This window comes from Motacilla alba, chromosome 3, assembly GCF_015832195.1.
Source record: "Motacilla alba alba isolate MOTALB_02 chromosome 3, Motacilla_alba_V1.0_pri, whole genome shotgun sequence".
Taxonomy (NCBI): Eukaryota; Metazoa; Chordata; class Aves; order Passeriformes; family Motacillidae; genus Motacilla; species Motacilla alba.
This window is the reverse complement of record NC_052018.1, coordinates 3,092,264-3,118,838: the sequence shown is the minus strand read 5'-3', so window position 1 is coordinate 3,118,838 and position 26,575 is coordinate 3,092,264. Positions and strand designations below refer to the sequence as shown.

The 26,575-nt window shown below is 44.1% G+C and overlaps 1 protein-coding gene across 2 annotated transcripts in view; it reads right to left on the bottom strand.

Moving 5' to 3' along the window:
- The window catches only part of MSRA (methionine sulfoxide reductase A), a 231,757-nt gene that overhangs the window by 111,386 nt on the left and 93,796 nt on the right, over nucleotides 1-26,575 (bottom strand). For both annotated transcript variants that reach the window (XM_038130774.1, XM_038130775.1), the window contains exon 3: nucleotides 14,550-14,669. In XM_038130774.1, the coding sequence (XP_037986702.1) occupies nucleotides 14,550-14,669 (120 nt within the window). The remainder of the gene's footprint in view (nucleotides 1-14,549; nucleotides 14,670-26,575) is intronic.

The following is a 26,575-nucleotide window of genomic DNA, read 5'->3' as shown; positions in this document are numbered from 1 at the left end:
TAAAAAGTATTTGAAATACTTCTAGGGGGAATAAAAACCTTCATTGGAGAACTGGTTTAAAATTTTTTCAGAATATTTCTGTAGGAGAATGAGTTTTAAAACCCAATCTTCATAGAAAGTTGTCAGTGAAGGAGACAACATGGTACAGTCCATCTACATTTTAATATTAAAACTAACATTACCTTTGCTGTTACATTTTTATTATATTTAATATTAAAATTACAAAAGCTTCAGGGGCAGATATTTTGTCAGTAACTTGATTAGAAATTAAAAGTAAATCCCATGAACTTAGTGAATTTTCCCTCCATATGTAAGGAATGAATGAAGCCAGAAAGTCACATTCTGCAGAGCTGTAAAGATCAGTCTGAAACCTTTAAATTCAATTAAAATAAAGTTTGAGTTAAATATACAGAGCAGTTTGGGGGGCAGAAATTGAATGTAGTTTGTAATATTAAATATTGCAAAATGTGGACAATTATAAGGTGCCCAAAGAAGATTTTATATTACACACTGGAGCATCTACTTCATCTTACAGAACTTGAGAGGAATCAGAACTTTAAAATAGAGATTAAAATTAAGCAAACTAATCAGATCTATAGTTCCTCTTCAGCTGAATAAAATAATTTAGATGTATAAACACCAAAATATATCAGCTAAAATTCTCTATGACTCCAGCAGATAAAGCACAACTTCTGAGTTCCCCTTGCTGCCTGTGCTTTCCTCCAACACTCAGTCCCAGAAAAATCCATATATCCATGAATTTTAAAGCCCCTTAGAAGATAAGATAAACTATCTCCCTTTTTTTCATGAGTGAGGACAAAAGGCAGGAAGAGCTGAAGGTCACCCAAGTCAGCCTTGGAGCCAGGAATGAAAGGGAAGGAGCTGAATCTGCAGCCCCAGCTGCCCCTGCTCCTCCTCCCATCCTGCTCCAAAGGGCTGCCAGGCAAATTCCAACAGGGAACCACTGCTGAGGGACACGAGAGAGGCAGGAGCAGCAAAGGGGAGGAAAACAGATCCCAGCACTTCCCCTGAGACACCTCTGCTGCCCCTCGGGATGGAATGGGAACGGCTTTGGCTGCAGCCAGGGAGCAGCTCCATTCCCAGGAAGGGTTTCAAAAGGGGTTTTATGACCAGCAGGGGAGAGGGGGATTCTGCCTCTCTGCCCCTCTCAGGTGAGACCCCCACCTGCAAAGCTGCCTCCAGCCCTGGGGCCAACAGCAGGAGGATGTGGAGCTGCTGGAGAGAGTCCAGAGGAGGCCACAGAGATGCTCCAAGGGCTGGAGCCCCTCTGCTCTGGAACCAGGCTGGGAGAGCTGGGGGTGCTCTCCTGGAGAAGAGAAGACCTCAGAGCCCCTTCCAGGGAGACCTCAGAGCCCCTTCCAGGGCCTAAAGGGGCTCCAGGAGAGCTGGAGAGGGACTTGGGACTTGGGACAAGGGATGGAGGGACAAGACAAGGGGGAATGGCTTCCCAGTGCCAGAGGGCTGGGATGGATGGGATATTGGGAAGGAATTGTTCCCTGTGAGGATGGGGAGGCCCTGGCACAGGGTGCCAAGAGAAGCTGTGGCTGTCCCTGGATCCCTGCAAGTGTCCAGTCCCAGGCTGGATGGGGATTGGAGCACCCTGGGACAGTGGAAGTTGTCCCTGCCCATGGCAGGGGGTGGAACTGGATGAGCTTTAAGGTCACTTCTCATCCAAACCATTCTGGGATCCCAAAGAGGTTGTGTTGCTTGTGTGACAAGCACAGGGGCAGTTCAGGGATTCCTGGAAGAGGTGAGAAAAGAGGGAGTTATTTTCTGAGAACTCTTTGAAAATGCGTGAAAAGTTGTATCTTCTCTCTATGGAATACAAGGGGAGCAGGAGCTGTAATGGATAAGTTGTTCCTCAGACTCTGGGCCATTCTTGTAATGAAGAGCTGTTAAATAGACCTGAGTACAAATAAATAACCACTTGTCGTGCCGCTGATTTATAAAGAACTCATTTCTAGGTGTAATTCTATGGCAACAGCTTTTGTAAGGCACTCTTTGACACTGCAGCAGAGCTCCTGTTTAACAATTCAAATGCAGAAAAGATGGGAATAAAGGAGGCAAAAAGCAACTCAGTGAGATCCCTGCTCGCAGCTCAATTGTTTTGATGCATTCTGCCCTCACAAGTTATATGAACATCTCATGTGCAGACAAATCCTGTTTCATGGGAACAATGGGTGTGCATGGAGAAAAGTCTATTATCATATCGAAAGTAAAGGAATTAGAGGAGAATCAGAGGCGATAAATAGATGAATATGCAGGGAGACACTTGGCTTTCCACTCAGTTGGTCTGCAGGATTTGCCTTCCATATCTGCTGTGACACTGATTATTCCTGCACTTCGGTGGATCAAAACTGCCTGGCAGGAAAACAGGAGCAACAACTGCAGTTCTGCTGCAAAGCTGTGCCATTTTTAATTCATTATTTTGTTTTCCAGAGCTGCCTGAAATAGTCATCCCTCAAGCAGGCCATAGAAATTATTCTCTTTATTATGCAAAGTTCTATAAATCTCAACTGCTGTCTATGAAAGATACTCCTAATCTTTGGAGACTTTGGGTTGGAGTCTGTAAATTTTTTGGGAAAGACCAGGAAAAGTATTTTGCTCTTCCTAGTTAATTAGATCTGGAACTGTGGGAGCTGGTAGCAAAATATTGCCAAATTTTGGTGTGACAGCCCTTGGTTCAAACACCTGCCCAGGGCATTTGGAGTCTGGATCCCAAAGGACTCTCAAAATAAGAGACAATTCTGTTGGAAGTCTCCTAACTCCAGGTTTAGGGCAAATGCTCAGGAAGCACACTCCTTACATGTCCTGGTAAAGCCAGGCCACTGCTGAGACACAAGGGTGAGATTATAAAATTATAAAATCATCAGGGTCAGAAAAGCGCCTCTGAGATCATCAAGTCCAACTGTTCCCCAGCACTGCCAAGGCCATCACACATCTGTGTCCTCAAGTGCCATGTCCACACGGCTTTTAAATCCCTCCAGGGATGGGGACCCCACCCCTGCCCTTGGCAGCCCCTTTCAATGTTTGACCACCCTTTCCGTGAAGAATTTTTCTTAATAATCATCCTGAACCTTTCGCTGGCACAGCTTGAAGCCATTCCCTCTCCTCCTGTCCCTATTCCCCCCAGGCTGTCCCCTCCTGTCAGGGAGTTGTGCAGAGCCACAAGGTCCCTCCTGAGCCTCCTTTTCTCCAGGCAGAGCCCTTTTCCCAGCTCCCTCAGCCTCTCCTGGTGCTCCAGCCCCTTCCCCAGCTCCATTCCCTTCCCTGGACACCAGGAGCCAGGTGAGAAGCTTGTTTTCTTCTACTGCTTGAGGCAATCTGGGCAGGGAGAAGAAGAAGAGACAGAAAGAAAAGGTCCTGGAATTCATTCCCAGAGTTAACATCTGGGCTGATGCACCTGGCAGCAGCTTCATGCCAGGTACACTGTGGGAAGCCAAATCTCTGCTTTTCCCTGTGCAAGAATTTCAGCTTGTTTGCTTCCATTTCCACATTTTGGATTATTTGGATATGGATTCCATTTTCCCCTTTGGATTACGGGTTGCTGCACATTCAGGAGAAGGAAGAAGGTCTTCTCTCCACCCAAAATGTGACCTACTTAATGCAAAATGGATCCTACTTTCCTTTTGCTTTCCAGCCTAAGTTCAGCTCAGACTAAAGACACCAGATCTCAGCCTATACTTTTCCATTTAATTTTAGCTTCACCTAAAGACTTCTGACCAGCTCTCACAAAGGCAGCTGGGACATGAGGGGAGAGCTCATTACACATTGCTCCTGTCTTTGAACACCTCTGAACACCTGCAGAAGGGTTGAACCGGCCCTGAGCACAGAGCAACGAGGCAGCAGAGAAAATGAAACCATTTGTTAAAACAAAATAAATGAAGCGGTGAAAAATAATGGTCCCATCTGCACCTACCACTGGTTCAGGGTCAGCTCTGCTGGAGCCAAAAATTCAAAGGACAAGGATGGAATAGAATCCTGACCACCTCCCCCACCATCGCCAGCCCATTCAGATAATAATAATAGCAAAAATGTCAATATTTAGCACTCTTGCAATGCTTTGTAGCTTCAAAACATAGCAGAAACAGGGCAGGATCAGTGAGAGTGGAACTTCTTTTTCCAAGGTCTGTTTGCTCCTCGGTAGCCACATTTTTATCTTATCATCTTGTTAACAGGCCGAGAGAAATTTCTTCCTGATGTAACACCATTAACATCAGCAGAATTATGTCTAGGATCAGTTTGACCCAATTTGTTACTTTTTTAGCAGATGATAAGTGTGCTATAATGGTGTTCCATTTGACTTGGAACAAAGAATTTTCACAGCATTCAGAGAGGGAATGACATGATTAAGCCTTGAGTCCTTTCCAAATAAAAATCTGAGCTGTTATAACACACACACACACACACACACACACACACAAAAAAAAAAAAAAAAAAGGAAAAAATAAGTAAACGATGTGTAATTATTACAGTCAATGATAATTCAAACTTTCAGTTTAGCCCATGGTACCTGTCACCTCTCAGGATGAATAAAGAAAATTTGTGGCCAGGATAAATCAGGATCTCCTTAATCCCAGGTCATGGATCACCTTTTCACTTTCTAGAACATGCTGACAGGAGGATGCAGGGAGGTGGTGTCAGACTCTTCTGGATGAGACAAAACAGCCTCCAGCTGCCTCAGGGAGGTTTAGGTTGGATATTAGCAACAACTTCTTTATGGAAAGGGTTATCACATACTGGCTCAGGCTGCCCAGGGCAGGGGTGGAGTGACCATCCCGGGAAGTGTCCAAACAACATGTGGATGTGGCACTGGGGGACACAGTTTGCTGGTGGTGCTGGTTAATGGTTGGACTCGACAATAATCAGATTTTTTTTCCAGATTTTCCAGCTTTTCCAACTGTACTGATTCCATGAATGGAGGCCACGAAGTACCAGCAACAGGAATGTAGCTCTAATCTTCATGGCTTACAAGATCCCTGAGAGGAAGGACCAACCCCACCCATATCATGCTCCAGTCAAACCCCAGTAACAGCCTGGGAACCCAAGGACAGCAGAATTAAAGCTGTTTTCCATTCCCTTCCTCTCTACTCCAACCCAGGCAGTGACATTTCTGTACACACTGAGATCATGGCTTTTCATATTAATCATAATTCTCCTAAGCCTTGATTTCTCCAATTGTCTGCACAATCTGCTGTCTTTTCTCTCAGCCTAACACAACACTTCAGGAGTAAAGGACCTTCTTTTTTTCCTCTGCTTTCCCCAGCAAGGTCCCAGTCCATGCCAAGTCCAGCATTCAGAACATTAAACCCACTTTTTTAGCATTTTTGTTCTGCTGCTGCACTCTCTTTGCAGAAAGCAAAGCTTTCCTAGATTTTATGGAAATGTGACATTAGGAGAGAATCACTCGAAGGCATTTCAGCTACAATTAACATTCTTCACTCCTCAGAAAGAAAATAAAAACAGCTTCTAATTGAATCGCTTGACTGAGTAAACACTGGATTAAACTGAGAGGGGAAGGAGTCGACAAAAAAATGCAGTTGGACAAATGCTGGGATTTGGGTTTGTTTTCCCAGGAACACTTCATGTGTGTGGATACACTGTGGGCACGTGTGGGAACACAGACACTGCCACAAAGATTTTCTGGGCTCAGTAACAGGCACAGAAATGTCTCCAGGCAGAGAAACCTCATGATTCCTTCTTGATTCTTCCCAGACAGAGCATTCCTAGGATCCACAGATTTAAAAGGGGTGGTTGGGAATGTCAGTACAGACAATACACCTCAGAAGGATTGAAAACAAGAGCAGGGCAGTGCAAAGAGTGCACTGAGCTCCTCAGAGCAAAATATTCCCTGCTGAGTACAAGTCTAGGAGGAGTCCTGGCTATGTAGAATCATGGAATTAGAATAGTTTGGGTTGCAAGAGACCTTAAAAGTCCCACCCCCTGCCATGGCTAGGAACACCCTTCCCCATCCCAGGCTGTTCCAAGCCCTATCCAGCCTGGCCTTGGATGCTGCCAAGGATCCAGGGACAGCCACAGCTTCTCTGGGAATTCCATCCCAGCTGCTGAGCACTCTCACAGGGAAGAATTTCTTCCCAGTATCCCATCTAAACCTACTCTGTTACTGTAAACCCATTGCCCCTCGTCCTGTCCCTCCAGGCTCTTGTAAAAATTCCCTCTCCATCTTTCTTGTAGGCTCCCCTCAGATACTTTTGTGTATTCTTTTTGCTTTTAACAAGAAGAAGTTAAGACAAACAGGACAATCCTTTAGCTTATTTTTAAGAGCTCCAAGATGGCTCTATCCAAGGCAGAGAGCTTCTCCTCCTTCGGAAGGACAAATTTAAGGTCAGCCTGGAGACATGGACAAAGTGACCAGCCTGAGGTGACCTCATCCACACAGAAATCAGGTTTGCTCTGAGTGCGGCAGGAACCAGCTCAGCTTAAGGTCCCTCCCTAATTCCAGGATCACAGTTTGGTAGACTCAGTAAGTGGCTTTGTAGCTTATTTTTACTTTACAAGTGTCTCAGAGCAAAACCAAAAAGTACTTCAAGTACAAGAAGTACAAGAAATACAAAAAGTAAGGGACCCCACTGGCTGCCATAACAACAGTGAGCTTGTTGCTAACATCATTTTCACCAACTCACCAAACTGTTCTAGTGCTGGTGGCCACAGCTCACATCACAATGTTAATCCTGAGTAGATGAATAACAGCAACTATTTGAACTACTGGGTAAGTGTCGGAATCCAGAACATCCCTCTGGGTGCCCTGGATGGCCAGAGCCGCTGGCAGGGGGCTCTGAGACCCTGGCATGCAGCCAAAGACACACGTGGGGTTTTGATCTTAGCCCGTGGAGCAAATTACCAACTCCGTATGAAGAATTACAAGCCACACACACAAGTTTAGGTATTGTAGTAGAAGTAGTCACGAAGTGAAAGGAAGGATTTTTGAGTGCTGTACAGGGGGGGTTTAAGCCTTGTACACAGGGCTCCAGGTTTTGTACGTGGGGGTCAGGGGTTCTAAGATGGAGGGATGTCCTCCTTCTTTCTCGTTCCTGACCTCCATGTCTTTGGTGATGTTGGCACTCACAGATTGGTTTAGAGTAGAAAGTCACCATTCAATATAGATAATAGACATTGGGGGAAAAGTATAAACGTGTAGTACGTAATATATGATATAAAAGATGGCACCAGCCCCCTGGGAGGGCAGTATGCCTTTGTCTGAGCTGCTGAACGGGCCACAGCAGTTCAGGAGAAGAATCTTTTAGATAACCAACAATAAACAACCTTAAGAACAGACAACAGAAGACTACTGAGTCTTTCTTTAAAGGCATGGGTTGGAGGAGAGACTTTTCCATCTTTCGGGGTCACCCCAATCCGGGGCTGGAAACCCCACAGGTAAGAAACAACACGTCCTGACAGCAGCCTTGTGCATAAGTGGTATTTTCAGACCTCCTATAGCAGATCTGTCTTTTTTTCCCCCCATTACCTTGTTTTTTCATCACTTCCCAGCTCACCTATTGTTCTGAGCCCTACTGATGGTACAAAGGTGCAGCACATCACCAAGGAATACTCATAAATAAGGGAAGACTATCAGTAAAGGAAATTTTTCCTTCCTCCTCAGAATAAATACTTAATTTCCAGACATGTTGATTTGTAGCTGCCAAGAATTAACCTTTAGCAAAATATCCTTTAACAAGTTCTCTTTGAAACTTCCTGCATGGGTTCGGCACTGGAGTTAATGAACCCCCAATTTCCCCTCCTATTTGTGAATGCCAGGAATAAAATCATATTAAAGAGGTGGATAAACAAATTAATACAGAAAAGGTCATCAGTGATGATTAAAGACTAAATCATTAATACCTGGAAGCTGGGAGATGAAGACAGAACTTGTTCTGGTTTGGGTGGGAAGGGGCCCTAAAGTTAATCCAGGTCCAAGCCCTGCCATAGGCTGGATGCTGCTCCCTAGCCCAGGCTGTTCCAAGCCCCATCCAGCCCAAGTCTTGCTGATTTCTGCTGCAGTAGATTCTTAGATCAGCTGCATCCTTGGTGTGAATCAGCACAGCAGACACACTCCAAACAGTCCAGTATCCTCCCTTTCTTCTATTCCTTTTCTGAGATTCCATATCCAAGGAATTTCCTTGAAAAGTAGCTTAAATAAAAAGGGGATTTGGTTCCCAAGTGAAGGGCAAAATAAACCTTTGAGTGACCCAGTTATCCCAGCAATGGCCAAGGTATTCGATTAAACATCCTGGGGTCAGGAGAAGAGTGATCCACCCTCCCTCCTGCCCCTGTTGTAGGAGCAGCCAGGTCCCAGACAGGAAGACACAATTTTTGGAAAGGGTTCTGAAGTCAATGAGCCAAAACCAGCAGGAACCTCAGCTGTACCTCAATTATCTTCTGTCAGAAGAATTTTGGGTGCTTTGTGGGTTATCCTTGGAGCTCTGCAAGCAAAGATCTCTGCTGCAGGGCTAAAAAGAATTAACCAAGTCCTAAAAATCACTTAAGAGGGGGGTGCAACCTCAATATTGTGGGGAAGTTGCCCACAGATGGAAATGGTGGGATTTCTATCGTTCTGGGTGTTCAAATAAAAATTGGATTAGTCTTTTCCACTGCTTACACCCAGGGCTTCCAACCTGGAAGACACAAAGGGATGGATTCTACTTTGCAATAGGTTTTGATGTTTCATCCAGAAGTTTGCAGGCGCCATCCTACACCTTCTCTAATCCCAGCTCCGCAATCTGCCCTTTTTTAGTGCACCAAACCTTCCGAAAGGCTTTTGTCTCTTTTGTCTCTCTGCAAAGAATTCACCTACAATGGATGTGCTCAAATCTCAGCCCACAACAAATCCATGAGGAAATCCAGGAACACCCCTGAGCTCTGGCTTTCCCCAAAATCCTTCTCTGAATATCTTTCAGATTGCTGTTGCTGCAGTGCATGACAGCCATGAGAATCCAAAGGTTTTGCCTTTCCTTTCACTGGATGGGGTTCTTGTCTTCCTCATGGACCAAATTCTCCTCACCTGGAGGAAGCTCAGGTAAAAGTGTGAGTGTCCGCAAAGGTGAGACAACTTCACTTATCAAAATTTACTTATTAAAAGCTGAACTACAACAGCTTGGGCACAGCTGAGCAAATAGAAGTTAAACTCCTGTGGTTTGATACTTTCATTATTCATCCAACTCCTAGAAACTGTGCAGGTCACTTGCAGAATTATTCAAAATCTTAATCACCTCAGTGAGACAAGAGTCAATTTCCAAACTTTTCTATGCCAGCACAGGAAGATGTTCCATAAAACAAGCAAGTCAGAGGGGGTGATGTTTGCACAGAGTAATTGCAGCGCTCTCCCAATTTCAGGAAAAAAACATTGTCACACATATCCACACTGACACCACAGCATTTCAGTCCTGTGCCTGAAAGGAAGGAAGATTTCACCTGGGAGAATGAGCAGCAGGAGCAGCAAAAGAACAGGAACACAACCACAATAAACAAGAAATGCAGGGAAAATACCAACATGTTCCATCACCTGCTTTAATTCCAGATTCATGGTCTCCCAAGAGCTGCAGCTTCTCCCTGGTTTCATAGACAGTGGTTCGGGCTGGAAGAGACCTTAAAATCCATCCCTTTCCACCCTCTCTGCCATGGAAACTATCCCAGGTTGCTCCAAGTCCCATCCATCCTGGACTTGGACACTTCCAGGGATCCAGGGGCAGCCACAGCTGCTCTGGGCTACCTGTTCCTGGGCCTCCCCACCCTCGCAGGGAAGGATTTATTCCCAATATCTACCACCTGTAGTAACCACCAGTTCTGGGAGCACAGTTTGAGCACAGACTTACTGCCTTTGTAGCTTATTTTTTCTTCACAAGGTCTCCACAGCAAAAAAACCAAAAAGAACAAAAAGCAGGAAACCCCCCCCACCGGCCACAACAACAGCACTGAGCTTTTTGATAACACCATTTTCACAAACACAACGTGTTCTGATAGTTAAAAAGAAGCAGCTCTGTGCTGCATCTTCTGTTTTCAGGCCCAGTGACACGGGGAACATCACAACCCAATCCTGCATGGAGTCTCCTGTGGAAATGAAGCTCCTTTGGGAGCTTCCTGTAGGCTCCAGGTCAGAAGATTTTGTCTTTGACTTGCTCTGTAATGGCTCTTTCAACCTCTGGGGCTCCCACATTTTCATCTTATATATATCTTTAATAAAGCAGGAGACAGCAAAGATGGAAACAACACATCTCAGGAGAATACAATTCAAATAAAGTTGTTAATAATAAATAATATATTTGGTATTTATATTGCCGCTACAACCCAAGCCTGTGATTGTGGGCAAAGCTGGGACAAATAGATGAAAGGAGCAGAGGACAGCAGTAAGGCTATTAGGATTTTTAAATTGCCACGAGGCACAATCAGGTATCTAAATAATAAATATCACTTAGGTTTCTTCAAGCCTGAACCAGACAAGACATTAACCCTGAGAAGTCAAATTCTGAGATGGAAAAGTGAACTCAGCCTTGATTACAGATGGAGCAGAGCTCCCTCAGCAGAGCTGCTGCCATCCCTTGTGGACAAGGAGCTTTTTGTTTTTCAGGCAATGGCAAATTTTCTTACCATTTATTTACCATTGAAAATATATAATTTCATCTGCCTTTCATTTTTAAATGACAAATCTACAGACTCCATTCCTGGATTTTAAGGTGTAATAAAGTTTTCTTGGTCAACTTCTCTGCTGGAAAAAAAAAACATGTCAGTAGTGTCAACTTTGAAAATTTGGAGGTAGAGCTGCAGAGGAGGAGGCAAGTGAAATTCAGTGCATCTGTTGGGTTCTTGTTGCCAAGGTTTTATCGTTACAGCAGCATCTGCCGTCACCTTTCCAAATTATTTTTTAAGTGAAATTGCTACATTCATTTTATTTCATGACTTAGCAATTCAATGGAGGACAAATTATAGTTTCTGGGGTCATATCAAGGTTGAGATGCACATCCAGGAGTATCCTAGGATGATAATCTCATGATTGCAGAGACACAACTTGTTCCAACTGTTCTGGTTAACAAAAATTACAGATTTTCTACAAAATCCTGTTCTTCAATTGCTACAAACAATACACAAAACAGTAACTCCCACATTTCATGACATTAACTTTGATTGATGCAGTATTTTGTACTTTGGCTGACCTTTCCTTCCTTTCTCACAGGTGAACTGGGGGGGGAAAAAAAGGGGGGAGGTGGAGCAATTGGCCAGTCCTATCAAGGCACAGATCAAGGGCATGGTGAACACTGAGATTCTTCACAGTCATTAAAATTCCTATATCCTGTTCTTATAAGGATTAAAAAAAAAAAAAAAAAAGACCATACAAAGGCACAACAGGAATCTATTCTCTTGACAGCCATTTAATGACAAAAGAAAATGTTCTGAGCCACTCTCATTACTGCTTGGAAACTTTAATCTTGAGGACTTAGTTCCTGTCCGTGGATACCTTCAGATCCCTTTTACAAGCTACAGAAAGGTAAGGGAATATTTGTAGTTTAATTATACATTTAAACACTTTGGAGAACCAGAGCCACTTTGGAAGAGTGCTGTAGTGTCCAGCTGAAGGGTTCTCCAAGGAATACCAGGCCGTGCTTGAACATCAGGAGAGCCACAAATTCATCACAGCCCTGCTGCTCTGGAGCCAGGCTGGGAGAGCTGAGGGAGTTCCCCTGGAGAAGAGAAGGATCCAGGAAGAACTCAGAGCCCCTTCCAGGGCCTAAAGGGGCTCCAGAAGAGCTGGAGAGGGACATGGGACAAGGCATGGAGGGACAGGACACTGGGAATGGCTTCCCACTGCCAGAGGGCAGGGATGGATGGGATATTGGGAAAGAATTCTGGGCTGTGGACCTTGAATAAAATTCCCAGAGAAGCTGTGGCTGCCCCAGGATCCCTGGAAGTGTCCAGGCCAGGCTGGATGGGGCTTGGATCACAGAATCACAGAAACACAGAATTTCTAGGTTGGAAGAGACCTTTAAGATCATCGAGTCCAACCCATGTTCTAACACCTCAACTAGATCATGGCACCAAGTGCCACATCCAGTCTTTTTTTAAACACATCCAGGGATGGTGATTCCACCACCTCCCTGGGCAGATGATTCCAGTATTTGACCACTCTTTCTGTGAAAAACTTCCTCCTTAATTCCAGCCTGGATCTCCCTTGGCGCAGCTTGAGACCGTGTCCTCTTGTTCTGTCTGTTGTTGCCCGGAGAAAGAGACCGACCCCAGCTCAGCACAGCCACCCTTCAGGAAGCTGAAGAGAGTGATAAGGTCACCTCTGAGTCTCCTTTTCTCCAGGCTAAACAACCCCAGCTCCCTCAGTCGTTCTTCATACGGCTTGTGTTCCAAAGTTGGATCAACCTGGGATAGTGGAAGGTGTCCCTGCCCATGGCAGTTGGTGGAAATGGATGAGCTTTAAGATCCCTTTCCACCCAAAATCATTCCAGGATTCCAGGATTCCGTGAACATGCTGATAGTTTGTCACAGGACTTCCTTCTCTATTTTCAGTTTGTCACAGGACTTCCTTCTCAATCAAATCCGAGGAGCCAAGAACTTTCCTATATTACATTTTTTTCTCTATTGCTCTCAGCCACTCCTGAAAAATTCCCATCAGATTTCCATTGTTGCCTTTAATATCAATGGTTAATGCACAAATATGTAAAATTAACCCCACATTACCCAGCCAAACCCTCCCCACACCTTCCCACTCTCAAATAACAGCATCCCAACCACCACCCTGCTCTGGGCTTATGGAATTAACTTGGGAAATCACCAGCTGACCACAGGAACAGGAGGTAACAGAGCAAGAAATTAATTTTCCCTTTCTCCATTCTCTTCCATCAGCTATTTAGAAGCTTTCAGGTGACCTTTGGAAGCCAAGACATTTTAAGGAGAACTGGAAATCCAATATGGAAGAATCAGTCAAAAGAATAATTCTTATGCAAGAGGCAGTAGTATTTCTCAGAAAAACATGGATTTTCTGCTTAGAAGATGTGAAACAACTTCACAGCCAAATATTTTATGTAACTCAGAGCAGAAACAAAGTCTGTGTGGCACATTCTTATATTGAATTGTTAACTATTAGAAATTGTGATTTCTGCATGAGAGAAAATGCCTCAGAAAGATGAGAATTGACAAGATTATAAATTGGTTTAATTCACCGAATCTCAGCCTTCTAACTAATATCATATAATAACCAGACATATTTTATTTTTCTTTACATTCCAGTCACTGAAGATAAACAAAGAAAACAACTGAAAGCAAACCCAAATGACCTGCTCACATGTGAACAGCCTGAACCACAAGCCTATAAACGACCCTGTTTTTAAGGAAATCATCGTTAGCTGCGTATTTTATATGGTAATTGTACATCCCCAGTTTATGAATAACAACAGCAGAGTTCTTCCCTTCTGATTTCAGTGCCACTTGAGCTATGCAGATTTCTAAAAGCTTATGAATATACAGAGCAACAGAATTGTTCTGAACATCTGTAAGCAAAATATGAAAAGATGTTTGGTGCTGAATGAACATCCTGGGCTGTCTAATGCTGGCCAAAAATGGTGTATTTATGTATTAGAAGAACACACTGAAAATAGCTGCAAATCCTGCACACCCTCCAGAAGGCTTTTTCAGATTCTCCTCTGTATGGCTGTCACCAGAAAATGGAAAAAGAATTTTCCATTCCATTCTAATCAAATTTAATTTCCCTTCCCTTCTCCCATAAAGTGGAAAAATAATTTTCCATTCCATTCCATTCCAATTTAATTCCCTTTCCTTTCCTTTTCCCTTTCCCCTTTCCCCTTCCCTTTCCTTTTTCCCTTTCCTTTTCCTCTTCCCTTCCCTTTTCCATTTTTATTTCTATTTCCATTCCATTCCATTCCCCCTCAAATCATCCCTTTTCCCACTTTTCACAATTCCCAGCAAGTTTCTGCCTTTTTGTCAGCCTTGCAGCACCTCTGCACAGGGCTTCGAGTGCCCTTTATTTGTTGGTGTCACTTTTCACACCCTTTCCATGAAGCCCATGTGAGAGTTTGTCACTAAGAACAAGCCTCAATGTCAGCATTTGGCAAAAAAAAATGTTAACAAGAAAATAAACCAAAGGAAAACTTCTAAGTGTGTCCAGGAAAGCCAGGGTTTTCTCCACCAGGAGCATTAGCTGGCTGCCAGGGGTTCTGTGGTTCAGATCACAGAAAGAACCTGCGTTGGAGTTTTGTAGTGTAGAGTGAAAAATAAATGCAAGGGTTTGGCCTGGAAATGACAGGATGCTGTGCACTGAACTGTGTGAAGAATTAACAGATTATTAATCAGAATAGAATATTTGTTCGTACGCTGACTCATTAATTATTAGGAGACAGCAATGGGATGGGCATCCATAGATTTCAGTCCAGTTTAGGATGTAAAGCCAAGCCCAAATCTCCTCAATCCCTGCAGTCACTCATTTCACTCTTCATTGCCATCCATAATTCAGGAGTCCACTCCTGATCCTTAAAAGCCAAAGAGGAAAGACTCACCTGAGCACACCTCCTTGTAGGTAGGGTTTGGGGTATGTCCTCCTGCATAACCCACTTGAGTGGAATAGACTCCTTTCTGCCTCCAGAACTTCCTCTCAGCTCCCCAGAAACAGCCCATACCTGAAGAGGGCACAAAATACACATTGAGAGGTCAAAATCTGGCAATACTCAATCACTTATTTGCATATTAATTGATACAGGGCGTAGTGGAAGGAACATCTATAGGCAGCACCTGCTGGTCAAGTGTTGTCCAAGTTTATTTATAGGGTAACTATAAAGAGAAATCCATTCTGCATCAGAGCACGACTCAAGCACAGCTTGATTTATGCTTCTGAATATCAATTTATCACAGAGGGCAAACTCTGAAAGGATTTGAAGGCCCAAACAAGGAGAAATCTCATGCACACACCAAAAAAGAGTTTCTTATAAGGCAATTGTGCTGTTTGTGCAGCACCATTTTTACCTGAACTGATTAGGATGCTGTCAAAATACAATAATTTGTATTAATGGCAAGCAGTTATTTAATTTTCTGCTTCAGGCAGAGGTGGAAGCAATAATGGATTATATTATATTATATGTTATAAAAACAGAAAAATGTGTCAGCTCAATAATTTATGCACAGAGATATCTGATGTTCAGATAAGATTTTTGTAGTCATTCGCCCCCATGGCCAATTATCAAAGGACATCAGACTGTTGAGGGGGGAAATTAAAACCTCTTCTGGTTAAAGGAATTAAGGAACAAACACCACTAACACTGACAATTGTCTGATGGCTTAGTTAAATAAATGTTTAAGGGAGTATTTATTAAATTATTTCTTTAGAGTGTCATGGAGATTCCAGTATTGTCAAGCTGGAGCAATGTGGACATTTCCAAGGGTAACATCCTGTTATTATTCCCTTTCTAAATCAGTAGAAATAAAGGCAGTAAAACTGAACTAAACATTAAATACACTATTTCTATATACACAGAAATCAGTGATCCACGAGAGCTTTCTCCAGATAAACCTGCAGATATGACAGGGCAAAAAATGACAGAAATTATCTTTCAAAGCACAATCAGAAGAGCAGAGCAGCCCCTTCTTCAGTCTTGATGGCTCACAATGTTCTTTCTTTGAATCTTTAGAGATTAACTTCCAACTTAAGTTTTAATGCACCAAAAAGTACAGAACTGGGATTTCTACTTCTAATTACGATGCTTAAGCAAGCTGCAGCAATTAAGACCCAAGGCTGCTCCTGGAGATCCTGGAAAGAGGCAGGAACCTCCTGAGGACAATTCCTGCAGAAGATATAAACTGATTGTAAAATTGCAGTTATTGTCCCTTGATTACAGAGATAACCACCACAGCTCTTGGGCTCGGGTTCCTCACCTAAACCAGGCTGGTGTCTCCAAGCCCTGTCCAGCCTAGCCTCGGACACTTCCAGGGATCCAGGGGCAGCCACAGCTTCTCTGGGAAACCTGTGCCAGGGCCTCACCACCCTCACAGCCAACAGTTCCTTCCCAATATCCCATCTATCCCTGCCCTCTGGCAGCGGGAAGCCATTCCCTGTGTACTGTCCCTCCATGCCTTGTCCCAAGTCCCTCTCCAGCTCTCCTGGAGCCCCTTTAGGCCCTGGAAGGGGCTCCAAGTTCTTCCGGGATCCTTCTCTTTTCCAGGAGAGCACGCCCAGCTCTCCCAGCCTGGCTCCAGAGCCGAGGGGCCATTGGAACTCCCACGGAATTGGGCACACCAAGGCTGGATGAAACTGCTTTCAAGGGTGATTTAACTTGTTTTGGGGGTTCTTCCTTAGATCCCAAGTCTGGATCTCCATGAGACACATGGAAAATAAATTGCTGCCCAACTCTAATACTTCAGTGCTTTGCATCCTTAATTTTCCAAGGGAAGTTTGAGGTCCAGCTGCCTAAAATCCCAGCTGTGCCTGCAGCAGGTGAGGCTGGGGCTCTCACAGGAGGCAATTTATCAAACTACCACTGACTGGGCAAACACGCTGAGGGGAGGCCAAGGAGCAACCTCATCCCTGCCAAGGAATGGGACAGATCCACATTTTCTTCCACATCATATTCCTAGGCTAGCACCTGAGTGTGAATGAGCAACCCAAGATTTAGAAGACAACCCAAACTCAGGTTTGAGCTCAGATACAGGCCCAACTTGAAATACAAAGCAGAAATGCTCATTCTTAGTGTTTTATTTCAGGGATTTTAATGCTCAATAAATCCCTAAGGTTGCTGTTGAAACCCCTGATCATCAGGGCTGTGGCCAATGACCTGATCAATAACTATTATTTGGGATTCTCTCACTGTAATCATCTCTGACCCATCTTTCCACGGCAGTGGTGTAGTCCTCATCCCTGGTGGGATTTAAAAGCCCTGGGGATGTAGCACTTGGGGACATGGGTCAGTGGTGGCCTTGACAGTGCTAGGGGATGGTTGGACTTGATCTTGGAGGGCTTTTCCAACCTGAACTATTTTGTGACTCTGTGTATTTCACCAATGACCTGTGTCCCCATCATGGACTCCTCCATTTTTCCCTCTTCCAGCTGATCCCTGAGTTCATTGTGCCGCCCTTTACCGGAGAGAGAGGGATTTTATTCTCCTGAAGAACTGCTCTCATCATTTTCTCAAGTATGCTGCCACCTCACACAAACAATAAATCCTCCCATCCCCGAGAACAGATAAAATTGAAATCTTTGTCATAATAAAACAACCTGCTGGTAAAGAGACATCATTTACAACAATCCAGCACTAAATTGCTTTCCCCAGCATTAATCCATTCAGCTGATGTTTGTTATTCTGCTAAAGTGGTGCCACGTTCGACGGAGAAATTGTCATAAGGAGAGAAATATTAACAATAAAATCCCCCATAATATTCTGGAATTAGACACATGAGCTCATGGAGTGCCTGTTTTCCAGAGCACTGGCTGCATCTAACCATGGTCAATGTGGACAATTATTACCAAAACAGGGAAATAATTTCAGTTCAAGATTTCACATGGTCTTGTAGTACAAAAAAAAAAAGTTTACTTCCCTTAATTATTACTACTTTAGTAAGGAAGCTGAAGAAATAAATAATTTAAATCATAAATTTAAATAATTAAATAAAAACTCAGAGTGGGAAACAAATAAGTAAAAAACAAAAAAAAAAAAAAAAAAAAAGGAGGTTAAGAACCATAAAGGCAAAATAAGCCACCCATATTATAATTTAAAACTGGAAAACATGAATGTGATTTTAAACTATTCATGAAGTGATGTGCATAATCCCCAGTAGTGGGGATGTGAGTGCAGCTTTGGAGTTACAGAGGGAGCTTCCGGAGGCATTCCTAAGAGGAAGAAAAAAAAGGAAATACAGGGAAACACTCATGATTCTAGGAAAAAAAAAAAAAAGTCTTATTTGAACATAATGGGTATTGAAGAGGAGTGTTTAAGCACTGAAGACATTTGTCACTTTTTAATTGCTAATTTGCAAAACAAAAACAAGAATAGTGATGGGTTTTGACTGACTCTTAATTGAAATTTCAAAAGGTGTTTTAATTTTTTTTTCTGGTTTTGAACTTCAAACCCAATCAGATTCAGACAGGAATCTTTAAATGTTCAAGCATCCCTATGAAAAAATATTAATCAAACAATTGGGGTTAAATTATAGAATCTATATTCCTTTCCAGCATTCACATCCATTTTCTCCAGCTATTCTCTTTATGGATCCATACTCCTATAGATCCTCTGAACAAGGCTTTTTGTCACCAAGGACCCTGTGTTTCCATAGGCAACCCTGTAATTTGCATATTCTTAATAAATAGTCAGCATAAGCTGAAATATTCTTCTAAAATAATGAAAGCAAAGTGCTACTCTGATAAGAGAGATAAGCACCCCATTCTTAGAGATAAAAGAATTCTGAAATATTCCAGGACAAACAGAGCAGAATGGAACCTCAGGTGTTATCAGGGATGAATGGATTAACCACATTGACCAGGTCTCCATTGGCTGCACAGGAGCTTCAACATCCAGGGATTCATTTATTTCCCTACATGCAGACATTTGGGATCATTTGAGGTGCCTGAGGATATCCAGGACATCTGTGTGCACAAGGCTGACATAAATGACACAGAATTTGGGAGAGATACATGAAAGGGCAGGGAAAACACTCCTGGACATGGCAAATGGAACTCATGGAATCATGGAATGGTTTGGGTGGGAAGGCATCTCAAAGGTCATCCATTTCCACCCCCTGCCATGGACAGGGACACCTCCCACTATCCCAAGCTGCTCCAAGCCCCTTCCAGCCTGGCCTTGGACACTTCCAGGGATCCAGGGGCAGCCACAGATGCTCTGGGAAACTTGAGGCATCACCACCCTTACAGACAAGAATTCCTTCCCAATATCCCATCTATCCCTGCCCTCTGGCACTGGGAGGCCATTCCCTGTGTCCTGTCCCTCCATGCCTTGTCCCAAGTCCCTCTCCAGCTCTCCTGGAGCCCCTTTAGGCCCTGGAAAGGGCTCTGAGCTCTCCCTGAATCCTTCTGTTCTCCAGGTGAACCCCCCCAGCTCTCCCAGCCTGGCCCCAGAGCAGAGGGGCTCCAGCCCTTGGAGCAGCCCTGTGGCCTCCTCTGGACTCTCTCCAGCAGCTCCAAATCTTCCTGATACTGGGGATCCCATAGCTCCAGGTGGGTCACACCAGAGTGTCCCATTAACATATTTTAAGGCAGGAGAAACCAGTCCCTGCCACAGACATTACAAAACCCTGAGAGTCTCAAGTTGAATCAAATCTCCCAAAATACAGTGATTTGTGTCTGAGAGTTGCCCATTTCTCTTCCACATCCATAAAAAATGACCAACCTGACAAGCTCAGTAGGACTCTGTGCTGTAGAGATGAATCCCAGACAAAATTACCGATTGCAAAGTTATCTATTCTCATAATAATGTTCACAGCTTGTAATATTGTTAATTCTTTTTTTTTGGTGTACTGTGTACAGAAGCCATCAAAGAGCACCAAAAAACCAATTGGAAAACTTATTTGAAAATTACTCAGCATTCCAGACATTTTCCCACAGTCCCACAAGGAACTCCATGATCTCCAAAAGAAACCTTACCTCACCTTTGTTCTGATCTCTCCTCCAATGCCTGCTCCTATCATATCTGAATGATCCTTGGTCTCCACGAAGATTCCCTGATGTAAATTCCTATTTATGATTCCCTTCTGCAAATGAGCATGGGCAGTAAATTTGCATCAGAAGGGTGTTCCTGATGCAAACTCCAGCCTCACAAGCTGCACCCATCCTGTGCTAATTAACATCCATTGACTCCAGAGCTCAGGGGACTCTCAGCCTCCCATTTATTCTATTTATTTAAAGAAGCTCACAGGGGTGCATTGTGTTTTATACTGGCCAATTTTCATTTCTTATAATGTACACACATATAATGTTTTCATTCGTGCAATATTTTTTCATGCCTTTTGTCCCTTTATCTTTGTGGAATATCCTTCTCTGACGGCATCAGGTGCAGACACACCTGACTTCCCACTGACCTTTCCCTCCTGCCAGCTATATTTCCAAGCCTTCCCTCTCCCTGCCTTCCCAGCAGTCCAACAGGACATCCAGAAGACTCCTTTTTTTTTGTCATATTTTGAAGAATGAATGCATTATTTCCTTGGCATGCCAAGCCTCTCCTGGCCCGCCGCCTGCCATCCCTACACCCACACTCCAAGGCACTTTTCCATGCAGCAGATTAAGGAGCTGTTCCCATGCCAGCAATGCTTCGCTGAGGAAGATGAACTGCAAAGGACACGGATCCTGCTCCTCCTTCTGTTAGCAGGATTTTGGGATATATTCCACCAGCTGGGAGGGGTGTGTGGGGTGGGAGGTGGGGGGGGGGGGAAATGTCAGCTTTAAATATAATAAAACGTGCTGGGAGAACAAAGAGCAGAGTCCTGGAAACCTCTTCCCAATGGCCAGAGGAGAGGAAGGAGCGGGACAGGATCTTTCCAGACAGAGGAGCCTCTCGTGCCAGGCTCTGCTCGGAGTCCCTGGGAGCAGTGGCCGTGCCAGCTGCTCCAATGCCACAGGATCCAGCCACAGGCTGCTCCCATACATTGAGGCAGCAAAGGACAGCCAAGAGCACATCCCACCAGCTACCTCAGAGCTTCCTGCCCGAGCCAGCATCTCCGGGAGCTGGAGGCACAGCTGCCAGGATCCTGCTTCCCTTGGCCAGCACAGGACTTGGCCCAGATTTTAAATACGATTGGTTTTGTTCCCTCTATAAAATCTGGACAAGGAAATGCTCAGCTGCTTCGACCTGAAGTGATTTTTTTGTTGTTTGTTTGTTTCCCCCCTCCCCGTCCCTCCCCAGCTGGAAGGAATAAATTGAGCCTTGGCAAGTTCCATCCCTATAGAATAATGCTCATTCCATACATTTCAGCCAAATGCCGAGTGTGATTGGCATTTTCCTCCTTAAAAAACTGTGGAGAGCAGTTGGTACAGCTGATTGATTGAAGATAGTCCAAGTACTGATATTTCTGAGCCTGGAGCCAAAGGGATATTGATGCTCTGTGCTCTAAAATTGTGGCAACCATTAATTCTTAGAACTCCTCAGGCTGAAGAAGGGACCTTGGCTTCACCGAGGAAGGTCAGGACGAGACCTTGGTGAGCACCACTGTGTTCCCTCCCCAAAAAACATGGGCAAGTAGGTGGCAAGGAAGCTGTGATGGGAACCTGCAGATCTCTGGAGGATCTGTTGGGGAGAGTCCACAGGAATCCATGGAGATGCTCTGAGGGCTGGAGCCCCTCTGCTCTGGAACCAGGTTGGGAGAGCTGGGGGGTTCACCTGGAGAACAGAAGGATCCAGGGAGACCTCAGAGTGCCTTCCAGGGCCTAAAGGGGCTTCAGGAGAGCTGGAGAGGGACTTGGGACAAGGCATGGAGGGACAGGACACAGGGAATGGCTTCCCAGTGCCAGAGGGCAGGGATGGATGGGATATTGGGAAGGCATTCTTGGCATGGGCACAGGTTTCCCAGAGAAGCTGTGGCTGCCCCTGGATCCCTGGAAGTGTCCAAGGTTGGACAGGGCCTGGAGCAGCCTGGGACAGTAGAAGGTGTCCCTACCCATGTCAGGGGTGGAACTGGATGAGCTCTAAGGTCTCCTCCCACCCAAACCATTTTGTGAGTCCATGATCTCCCTGTTTGGAAAATCAGATAAAAATGTCCTGGGAACCCAGGAGAACATCCAGCATACCCAGCTGAGACACAGTGGATGTTCACCTGGCTACAATAATTTTTCTTGACTTTATGTAACTCCACAGCACCAATAACACCATAGCACCAGGTTCCCAAAAGATTCACTTTTGTTCTCTAGAGGGAAATACTCTTGTCTGTCCCTTTGGCTCCACTCTGATTGTGGACAAAAATCCAATATCAAACTGGATCTCAAATCCCTTGGGAAGGAATACAGCTTTGTTGTGCAGTATCCCTCATATAGCTTTGTGGAACACTTTGATACTGTCTGTGCACTTACACAACTCTTATTAAGGGCTTGGAAATGTAAAACGATCAAAGCCATGTTCTCAAGATAAAAATACAGCATGAAACTACCCCAGAGCCTTTGTTCTGAATTTCTTTAAGTTCCTGTCAAGGATCTGGAAAAAATTCCAGAGTCAGATTGAAATGCACTCTCATCTTCTGCACAGCACTGAGACACGTAGGGTGCTTTGGAAGCCATCTGGATCCATACAGGATTAATGTTATCAATCAGGATTTAAAACAAAACTGTACCACTGATACCCTCAGGGGTTTAACATCCAACAGCCCCTGAATATCTGAGCAATCGCAGAATATTTGAGATCACTGGGAAACAATCAGCTAAGAAATGGTTGGGAGGAATAAGGGGGAAAAAACGGTGAAATAGAACAAGTTGAGCTGAAAGAAATAAAACTGCTGATGACAGATGGCATTAAGAGGATGATCTTCCTCGATGAGCGTCAGCTCTAATACTCCAACAGGGTTGATAAATATGTTGAACAGCTTGCCTGGGGCAAGTCAAACAAAGCCCTGGGCAAGAAATTTAAAATGCAGTTTGCCTAACAGAGCAACTAAAGAGGAATTTCTTGGCTCACCGTTTTGCCAAGATGTGTTCTGTTCACACTGCATGAATTCCCAAGGAAACTGTTGGGTTTGCTTCTTTTTTTTTTTTTCCATAGGAGAAGCAGAAGCCTCATGTTCATTCAAATTAACAAATGCCCAGGAAATTGGTTCCTGCCTGTGGCTGCTGACGTTGGACGCGGGCGTGGGCACGTGTTTGTGTACGGATGGGTGTTTGGATAAAAGCTGCACAACAGATTATTGCAAAAGGAAAAGCAGATTATCATCAGAGGGAAGGAATATTTTACTGTCAAGAGAAAAACTGCCATGTTTTCAGCATGGGAAATGTGTCAGAAGGATGACTTTGGAAAAAAACCCTTGAAGACAACAGCACTCAAACTGGGAAAAGCAATGGGGAGATATAGAAAACGACTTCAAAATGTGTTTATCAAACCCATCCTAAAGCATGTTACAAGTTATAAATAATACAAACTCAACAGGATTCAAACAAAGCTGAAGCCAATATCCAGAATGTTAATAAGGCACAAAGCACAGTTGCTCTGAACTTCCCAGGCAGAACACAAGAGGTTTCATATATTCCTATTTCAATGCAATTTTGAGCTTAACCAGCAGAGAGCAGGGACAGACCCAAGTCAGTGAATCCCAGCACTTCCCAGGGTGGCCTTATTCACTGCCTCCATATCCTTTCCCACCCAAAAAGCAGGAATATTTAAACCATTTTTGTCCTGAAAACCTAGAGAGCTGCTTTCTGGTGACTTCACACAATAAAATTCCATCACCAAAGTTCTCTGTTGGAAAACTTGCATCTAATTCCCAGAAACTGGAAGGGAAAGCCCAGCCAAAAAATCATTGCTGGTGACCTGAAAGGTTCTCACCACACACTGGAAGGAGACTATGGAAAAGCAGCAGAGGCCAAACTTTGTGACCTTTGAGAGCTGGCCCAGATTGTTCCTGTGCCCATGACACTTTCCCAGACCTGGCAGAGCCAGGAGAGCAACAGTACACCTCAACTTCCACCCATGAGCAGCACCTGGACCTTCCAGAAGTTCATTGTGGATCTGAATAATCAGAATCTCAGTAATCCACTTCTCAGGAAGAGAAAAACTTGTGAGAGTGAAGAAAGCCAAGAGCCTTGTCAGTTCTTCCCTCTCTTTTTCCTTAATCTTGGGATACAGACTTCATTTCTAATCACTGCAAATAATCAAGCCTCATATAAATTATAATATATTAAATATTATTTAAATACTCCACAACTGAGGTATGAGTGGTACCAAAGCAAAACAAAGAATCCTTTTTGGAAAAATACCAAAGAATCCCAATTACAGATCTTTGTTAAAAATCTCTTTTTCATGCCTCGCCTGTGACTTTCAAGGGATGGACTCGATGATCTGAGAGATCTTTCCCAACCTTATTGATTCTCTGATTTTGTGCCTGTTGAGTAAGACAAACACCACTTGATAAAACTCTGCATTTTCAAACTTTTCCCTTCCCATATTTTGCTTGCTTTATATTCTTCAGTAAAATTTGGGATGAGTCAAGGGAATGGTCACTGCCCCAAGGCTGCCAGAGCTCCAGGAGTGTTTGGACAATGCTCTCAGGCACAGGGTGGGATTGTTGGGGTGTCCTGTGCCAGGTCAAGAGTTCAGTCAATGATCCTGGTGGGCCTATTCCAACTCAGGATATTTCATGGTTCTCTGAAGACCAGGCATGAGAGAATAGGAATCAGAAATGCCTAACAATAAATAGAGAATTCATCCAAAAAACAGTTCCGTGTCTTACTCCTGAAGGTTTCCATCCTAAAAAATGTATTTGGTCTTTGATCATGGAAACATCACGGACCCCAGAATGGTTTGGGTTGGAAAGGACCTTAAAGCTGATCTCATTCCACCCCCCTTCCACTAGACCAGTTCGAGGTCCAGTGTAGTCCATAGATTAGATCAAGTTTCATTCATGAAAATTAACTAAAATCTGTCTACTTGACTTTGTATAAATCATCAATCCAATTATATTTAGACAGGTGGAGCACTGGGAAAAACGAGATGAGCAGGAGGCTTTGGGAATTCAAGGCTGAACTCAGACTCTAAAAGGTTTTCTCTCTGAAGCTGATTTCCATCATGAGTGGTGTTGCTATTTTCAAACCCACAGCACATAAAGCCTTTCCCACAGATTTGAATTCCTGTGTGCTGCGTTCTGGGTACAAACACAGAACAAAAGAGCAACATCCCAAAAGTTGACTTTTTCTATTTACAGGGTCATTCATATTCCTATGTTCCACAAACATCAAAGAGAACTGTCACAAACTGTAAAATTCAGGAAGGGGAAACCAATAAACACCTGTTTCCTTTCATGTTTGGGGATTTGGGAATGCGGCTGATTGAATGTTTGTGGCTGGGATCAACAGGCAGCATTTTCCATGAACAAGTGACTGACATCCAAAGCAATATTGCACCACAAATGGATCTGACCTGCAGGAAAGAAGAGCTATTCACAAAGCAGGGACAATCAGTCCCTAAGTGCAAAGTGTTTGGATTAAACTGCTTCTGTTTCATGTCTAATACATTAAAGAGTCATCTTGAGGAGTCCTGTAGACACCTGATGTTTCTTGCCCACAAATATGATGCCTGAAGTGTCCCAAGGACACAACAAAAAAAAAGTCAAAGTTTATGGTCAAAAATCTGATTCCTTGAACTATTTGTTTACTCCTTCTAATTTCTCTTACCAAATAAATTATTTGAGCAATGAAAATGTGATGCATAAAAGCATCAGAAGTTCTTAGCATAGCCCTGAGTTGTCCAAAAATGGAATCAAAACTTATCATGGAATGGTTTGGGTTGGAAGGGACCTTAAAGATCATCCAGTGCCACCCCCTGCCATGGGCAGGAACACCTTCCACTGTCCCAGGGTGCTCCAAGCCCCATCAAGCCTGGCCTTGGACACTTCCAGGAACCCTGGGGCAGCCACAGCTTCTCTGGGCAGAATGTACTAGGGCCTCCTCACCCTCACAGGGAAGGATTCTTTGCTAATATCCAATTTAAATCTGTTCCCTGTCAGTTTGAGCCATTCCCTCCAGGTCTTATTCCAAAGTCCCTCTTCATGTCTCTTTCAAGTTCTCTTCAGGTAGTGGAAGAGGCAAATAGGTCACCCCAAAGCTTCTCTTCTCCAGGCTGAACAATCCAAATTCCCTCAGCCTTTCCCACAGCAGAGCTCCTCCATCCCTCTGATCATCCTGGTGCCTCCTCTGGACTCACTCCAGCAGCTCCAGGTCCCTCTGAGGTTGGAGCCCAGGGCTGGAGGAAGCTCTGCAGGTGGGGTCTCAGGTGATGGGGGCAGAGGAGCAGAATCCCCTCCTCCCCTGCTGCCCACTGAGGTTTCTGAGCTGGGTCATGTCCAGCTCTCATCCAGGTCCTCCAAGTCCTTTTCCCAGGCCTGTTCCATCCCTTCATCTCCAGCCTGATTGATCCCAGGGGCTGCCCCAACCAAGGTGCAGCACCTTAATCTGAATGAGCACAGCAGAAAGCTCACAGATTCAGTCACTAATCATGCCTCAACCTGGCCACCCTCCTCTGCTCTCTCAAGAAGAGAGCAGTTTCTTAATATATTATGTTTCCAAAGTCTGTTAGGGATAAAAAGAACCTCTGCTACAATAATGTGGTGAAGAGATTGAGATAGAGCTACACGGTCCTATCATCAAGCTGATTATTTGCTTCATTGCAAAGCATCACATCTTTAGTTCAGCCATTGATTTGAGGCTTTCAAATCATTTTGTGATCTTCCTTCACTCCGAGCATTCCAGCGCTTGGCAGAGATTCATTTTAGATCATCCCCGGTCATTTGCCACACTTTAGTGCTCCACTACTCAAGTAGAACTTGATATACACAGAAAATAAGAGATGTCATCAGGGCTGTGTAATCCATTTCATATAAATCCATCTCTGCAATAACA